The sequence below is a fragment of the Saccostrea echinata genome, unplaced genomic scaffold (genome assembly GCF_033153115.1).
Source record: "Saccostrea echinata isolate AGI-Se365-2 ecotype Australia unplaced genomic scaffold, CSIRO_AGI_Sech_v1 ptg000029l, whole genome shotgun sequence".
NCBI lineage: Eukaryota > Metazoa > Mollusca > Bivalvia > Ostreida > Ostreidae > Saccostrea > Saccostrea echinata.
The window spans coordinates 17,146,509-17,153,905 of record NW_026889778.1 but is presented as its reverse complement, the minus strand read 5'-3'; the positions used below and the strand labels follow the sequence as shown (position 1 = coordinate 17,153,905).

Below are 7,397 nucleotides of genomic sequence, written 5' to 3'. Positions count from 1 at the left end.
TTCGATACTTGCAAACCGTATTAAATCAATTTATCAATAGCACAATGCGTCTAGTACTCACCAATATCGATGTAAAGAAAACATCACTCCATTTCTATACAGGACTTGCAAGATTTTAAAATGCACGAAATGAAAACAAATTTCGACAGTAAGAAAAAATGTTTTCATCGGACTGTATATTTTATAAACGAACCATAAAAACTATGTTGATGAGAATTAAAAGTATTATACTATTGATAAGTTGTGAGATTTAATTCGGTTCGCAAGTATCGAAAATCAGCACGAAAATGCCGCCTCCGGTTGGAGGCGGCGAATTCCCAGTTTTCGTAATGGCGCCAGTTCTGGCGTTTTCCTGGCATATAGAATATCAAAATCGTGAAAAAAACCAGGAAAACTTCAGATATTTCGGACTAATGACCTCCTAAAGGCTAATTGTGAGATCATGAACTTGTGCATTTTCCCCAATTTTATTAAAAAGCTCCAGAAGACATCAATTTTCAGTGGAATTTTCTCTTATGTAATTCATGTAATTTAGAGCACATTCATCGCCCACAAAGATTTTCAAAAATATGATTTTTCAAAGAATTTTACACAACATATCTGAAAATTGCTATGGGCGACGGCTGTGGACATTGTTTTCTAAAGAAAAATAACCCCAGAAATGAGTCATTTTGAGGCTTTTTCTGTTAAAAAATTAGATATATACCAAATTAATGACGACATATTTCGAGAATGGTCCTCCTTCATCATAATGTATTCTTTCATGGTTTATCACATTCATATACATAAGTCATATTTAAGCACATTTCATAACTTTTAGGAAACATTAATTTTTTTAGGGCACAATAAAGCCTAAACCGTTCATGAACCTTTTTTGGTGTATTCATTAAAAAAAATATAGATAGATGTCACAGGGCTCAATTTTTAACATAACATGATTTTGTGAACTGCTTATTAATAAATGCATATTTTGGAAATAAATATGTTGGTACTATGCAAATCATCAATCATGAATATAAAAATGTATACATGAAATAGTAAAGTTCTTCATAATTTTTGTATGCACCTTTATTTAGTCGCGATCTATCTTTAATTCCAAAATGTGCGATAAATTAATTTGCAAAACCATGTTAGATAAAACGTTTTTCGAGCGTATAAAAAAAAGTTTGCGATTTTTCCCTTGTGCTTATTGTAATGCCTTTATTTTTCCTAAAAATCCTTATACATGTAAAGAATAATTGGGGATATAAACATTTGTACTGGACAGGTATGTTTTCTGTGTCATATCTGGCAATTGTTGGGGCGAAATGAAAGAATTTCGAGCGGTTCTACCAAACCTACAAAAAGGTAACTAGTTATATGAGGCAGGTTTTACTTAATACTGAAGTCTTTCATGCATCCTCTTACGACAAAAAAAATGCTGACCGTCAAGGAATACTTTTTAGGATGATCAATGCTTTTTAATGATTTGATGATTAAAATGCTGCTCATTGTGTGATATAAGATATTGAAACACAATTATAGTTTATGTTCTGTCAAAACAGATCTAGAATATCTGGTATATTTAGAGAAGAATGTACAAACACTGATCTCTCCTCTAAACGTACTTATTTTCAAATAAGCAGGATATCAAGGTTTTCAATACCTATATAAGTTATTTGTTTCTGCTATAAAAAATGTGTTCAACAATCAAGAGATATTAATTAGTTAAATTTTGGGGGACTGAATAAGAAAAAGTATTATAAATAAGATGGAAAAAAATATTTGAAAAAAAAAACAATAATTGATTTTCTTTTAAATGCAAACCTTGAATAACAGAACGTTAACTTACCTTTGATTAAACTCTTTTCAGTTATTCAGATCATGATGACGTGCCATAGGAAAATGCAAGAAGGCATTTATAAGCTGTTAATTTTTATACGAGACCTTTCATCACAATATTCATTTTTAAACTATTCTTAACTAATAATTTTAAGTGCATAAAACAGGAAGAGGGAATCCGTAGTAAGACGTACGCTACAAGAGGAAGGACAAATCTGTATACTGTACAGTTTATTCTGTGTATGCAAAACAAGGATGAATATTAAATATACAAAAGTTGTCCTCTTTAAGAAAATGAAATCATCCAATTTAATGTCTCAGTTTCTTATTGAGATGCGACTGCTTTTAATCTTTTAGAATTTTTGGAATTATTGAAATATGTAATGTATGACCCGCCATGATCATTTCCGTCTTCTGTCCTTAAAATTCCCCCTGTACGTATACGTACGTCACTCTTTAATTTGCGTTTAGCTCAGTTTGAAAGAAAAATATTCAAAATATTTTTATCAAAACTTGCATGTTGATAAATATTGGTAAGAACTATTTAAGTGCATCAATATTTTTAACATTGACTTTTCCTTTGGCCTTCACTCCACTTTCTTAAATTTGTGTTAAGGTCGGTTTAAGAAACGTCATATATACGTATATATTTTGATGAGTACATTTCAACTGCTTTAGCATTTTTTTATTTTACCTTGACATTTTCTTTGACATTTGACCTTATTTTTCTCAAATTTGATTGATCAATTTGATTTTATGTCCCATTCGAAATTTTTTCACTCATATAAATACGTCATCAAATACGAAAGGCTTCAAATTTAGACCTTTACTCGTGACTAAGCGCCATTAAACAGCGAGGGCTTTTGGGAAGGGGGGGGGGGGGCAATGCCTTCCGTGACATGGGACCTCGAACGTCAAACTTCATATGCTGATACATATAGAGAAAGTTTAACAACACCAAAATTTTTTTTTACTTATACCTGCTTTTTGAGCTTGACCTCACTTTTCTTAATTTTGCATTTTGCTCAGCTTCAAAGAAACAATTCAAGATATTTTTTATCTAACTTCCTAAGCCGCTATATTTTTGTGAGTGTTATTGAACTACATCAAAAATATTTGCCCTTAACCTTTCCATTTACCTTGACCTCAGTTTTCTTAAATTTACATTTACATGTACTTCAGTTTCAAAGAAACTTTTAAAGATATTTTTATCTAAACATATATACTGAAACATACATGTATATAGCGAGTTTAAGTAGTCTGTCATATTTGATTCATCATTACACCTTGTACCTTGTTTTGTAAATAAGACCTCTAAATCTTTTCATCCCTTCCCTTTTTCGGTTTCTTCGATATTCCAAGCTATTCCTTACAATAGATCATCCTGGTTACATATACATGTGTGAATATGTAAACAAAAAATGTATATGTAAAATGCTATTGAAGTTACAAATCTTGTTACTGGGAGTTAAAAATTACCTTGTGTAAATAATTCGATGAATAGCCATGACTTTCGCTAAAGAGAATAAATATGTTTGTCCGTACAGGATTTTTATTTATTGAAATATTTCAGAAAGTTGTACATGTAGATTTTCAGAATATCACTTAAAGCTCTAGACTTTGTTTTATTTTGATTGATGTCCGAATTTAAATTATACCAATCTTACTCCGATAAGTGTCGTTTCACACATACTGTCTTCAAAAAAATATTTTTTTTTTTCAATTTAAATCTGTATGTGACAATCTGTCATATACAAATTTAAATTAAAAATTCTAATTTTTTTGTAGAAGACAATAAGGGTAACCCTAATCACTGGGAAAGAATCCTTCAAGGAGACAGGTACAGAGCACATGTTGTGTTACACTAATGTTGTAAGGACAGTAAAGATTTTTTTTTTTTTTTTTTTTTTTTTTTTTTTTTTTTTTTGCTTTGGGAGGGCCATATATTTATAAATCTTTATACATCAAATTATGTATATTCCCATTTAAAACGAGAATGGCCCAGTAAGGACCGGGAATCAACGGTATTTCTACCGATCTCGAAAAGCTAATCTTATTGTACGATTAACAAAATATCTGCGCGCTAAAGGTGTCAGGTGAATCGATAGTCAAAATTAAATAGTGTATTTTGTATCGGAAAAAAAAAACTTTAATTTGTCACACTTTTTAAAAACAAATTTGAATTAATTCTATAAAATAAATTAACAATCATTGGATATAGCGACCTGTAGATGGTAGGCGGGGTCGAATATGTGGAAACATTAGATACCGGAAGTGTCGTGATAATTAAGCGTTTCCTATACAAACTGATGAAAGACAGTTAATCGAATTGAAATTGCAATAAAGCGGATTCTTTGGGGCTTTAAATGAATTGGTGTCATGACTATCCCGGAATATATCGTTAAACACACAGCTTGCACATTCGCCGTGTCAATTAAAATACGGTTCCGAATTCAATCCGTTTAATGTATTTAAATGACGGCTCCGAACGGATATTAAATTTCAGTAGATTAAACGCCACTTTTTAAAATTCATTAACATTGGCGCTTGCACTCTGATCGGTTTATTAAAACAGCAGCGAACAATATAGGTAGTGCTTTGAACATAAAGAAGGATTAAACATTAATTCGCACCTGAATTATGTAGCGGTAGCCTTTTAAGTAGATGGCAGTTCGATTTCGTATTGCTTTTGACCGCAACTGAGGTTTTATTCACCCCCTAATAGAGATAGTAAATTCTGGTACCGAAATATAAATACCGATGCTGACAGAGTTCTATTTAAGAATGAGAGGATTTTCTTGATTTATTTTAATTTTTTAGATGGATTTTTACATCGTTTTAATGTGGTAAGTTAACGTTATTTGCGATGTAAAAAATCATATCTGTCTTGATGTTTTTTGCGTTTTTTTTTAACAATATGAAGATTTTTTCCCCTTAGTTTACAGAATAAAGCAGAGGTATTATAATATTGTATATTCTTTTTCTATGAGATGATGATATTATCATATTACGTTGAGTTTCAACAGTCATAATTAGGCAATCCATAATATTATCCTATGTCAAATTTGAAGAGTCAAACGCAATCCATATCTTCATACAGAATAAGAGTTGTGATCAACTAATAAGAAACTAATTCTTTTTTTCTTTTTTCATTTTTTTCATCCCTCAACAGAGCCATAATGGATATATCGTTAACACCGTTTAAAAGACGTTACGTAGAAAATTGGCGAAAAGACGTTCAGAAACACCTAGAAGAAGGTTCTATATGTCGTATAGTCGTGGCACAAATAAACAGGTGAGATGAGCCGAAAGGATTCTCTTTTCATTTTTTGAAATAATTGACCAGCAGTTTTCGCCATTTCAATAGCTGCACACACTGGAAGAAAGTTTAATGTCTGATTACTACAACAATAATTTAACTACTGATTTTGAAATGTCCCTTTTTTCTCTCTTTTTAGTGAAGATGAAGACAATTCAGATAGTGCACCGAAACCTACAACACCTCTTCCCCCTCCATCGGGAAATCGCGCGAAGCAAGTCTCGCGAGAAAAAACGCCAAACGAGAAGTTAGCAGATATGGCAGTTAGTAGTTCTCTTCACATCCAAGCTCTCCCATCAGTCCGATTCATGTACACTAATGCCATGGAACAGAAGAAAAATTCTGAAAAACTTTACGGAGGTTTTCCCGTTGCAGGTCGGCAAAGTTCGCGGAAAGACGCTCAGGAAACTGTTAATTCACAGGAAGATGAAACCGAGGCTAAGCCTCTCGTCATCGTTGACCCTCAGCTGATGACTCCAATTGACCATCCAGAATTGAGTACGCAAGAAAATAAAAAACCAAACGGTAAAGACGTTCGTTTTCCGATGAAAATTTCCTCCTTAAAACCTCAGGTTGAGTCCAAGAAGTACAGTAGATTGCCCCTCTTTGCCAAATGTAAAATTCAATCTACAGAGAGAAATAGTTTTGTGGTTTCACGATCAAATTTCCTGAAAAACGGGAAAGCAAAGAATCACAGCTTCTTAACACTACCGGTGCGATTCCAAGTTCAAGCTCAGACGAATGAACGTTTGATTCAGAGTTCTGAAAATTACATTCTTAAAGAGAAAACAAATTTATCACAAACTCCAAGGAACGATGCGAGATCCCCACGAAAGGTAGATTTTCCCCTCCCTACACCCCGCGTAGCATCCAACACTGTCTGGGCGTGGTAGGGCGGAATAATTCTGTTCCATTTCGTGACAATTCCAAAGACTTTTTTTGTTTTTGTTAAATTGATATACCTAGGTCACTTTTGTTCATTAATTGAGATATTTTGGATTTTTTTCCCATAAAAATTAGATTATAATCGTCAAATATCTTCGAAGACACATAGAACAATGGTACTTGCTTTGAATATTTTTTTTTTTTTTATCAGGGAATCCATTATATAGACAGCACTGGTAAGAAAGGTTCTTAATATTTTCATAAGATCAAAGAATTCAGTTTACATTTAGTGAACGTTAAGTATATACATGTACCAGATATAAAAATATGAATTATATCATCCTATGATTATTTAAGTTTAAAGACTGAAAACAGAATCGTACATAGATTTCTATCTGTATATGAAGCCGACCCCATGGTTATTATCGAAAATACAGCTTGGATGTTTGTTTGGAAAAGGAAATTGTTGTTTTAATTTTACACTCTTGTTTACTCTTTCAAATATTTTTCCCCTTATACTTGTATGAGTATTGCAAATATATGTTGTGAAATAAATTATTTTACATGTCAAAAAAAAAATTCCACCTGTCAGCATACGTGAATATAATAAATCCTTTTTCTTTGTGACAATGAAGTTGAAGGTAAATGCTAATCTTGAGTGGAATAATTTGAGGACTTGTTTTGAACTGTATAGTAAGTTAATTGAATCTCCTATCAGGGTTTAAACACGTAGACACTTGTACATTATAATCCTCTACAGAAGATATTGGCATTTAATTAAACGTGCCCATTGTGAAATAGCATTAAGTTCTTATTTGTACACTGACCTTGAATAATCATTTTTGGGCCATTATGAAATAAAATATATGTTGACCTTTAATATGCATCAATATTTTATGTATCGTTTAAAAAACATTTTCTATCGTTTTTCATTATTAAAAGATTCAAGGACACGTTTTGAGTAATTTGTTTCTTTTCTGCTTCTTAAATAAATGGTTTTCTTTTATGGAATGATGTATCCAAAGTTTGAGTAGAACAAATTGAGAAGATTCATTTAAATTATACCTGAAATATCTATCTGTTGAAAAAAAGAAAAGCTGAAAAGACAACTGTAAACTGGATATAGTAAGTACGATTTTCAACTAAAGAAATCAACAGATGAAAATTTATGAACACCAAAGTTCTCTTGATAATTATTTATTTTAATACACGTTGAATATAGAATCTTAAAAATTCTTATACCAAGTGACGTATTTCATCATTATGTGTTCATGTATGATGCACTCGTCAAAATAATATTGAACAAATTTAATGTCTTTTTACATAATTATCTAAAAACTTCAATTAAATAAGAAAATATTGATCACATTCA

At 31.6% G+C, this 7,397-nt stretch overlaps 1 protein-coding gene across 1 annotated transcript; it reads left to right on the top strand.

The window, feature by feature from the left end:
• Positions 1-4,593: 4,593 nt before the first annotated feature.
• Positions 4,594-6,426, top strand: LOC133194566 (uncharacterized). Its single transcript, XM_061330508.1, has 3 exons — positions 4,594-4,667; positions 4,994-5,116; positions 5,280-6,426. Exons 2-3 carry the CDS (start codon positions 5,001-5,003, stop codon positions 6,031-6,033), a joined length of 870 nt encoding a protein of 289 aa, XP_061186492.1. The 5' UTR covers positions 4,594-4,667; positions 4,994-5,000; the 3' UTR covers positions 6,034-6,426.
• Positions 6,427-7,397: the final 971 nt, after the last annotated feature.

Bases quoted from the DNA above. Each gene is read 5' to 3' on its own strand.
- LOC133194566 (XM_061330508.1), top strand. From the start codon at position 5,001: ATGGATATATCGTTAACACCGTTTAAAAGACGTTACGTAGAAAATTGG. The intron at 5,117-5,279 runs GTGAGATGAGCC...CTCTCTTTTTAG, and splicing joins GTCGTGGCACAAATAAACAG to TGAAGATGAAGACAATTCAG.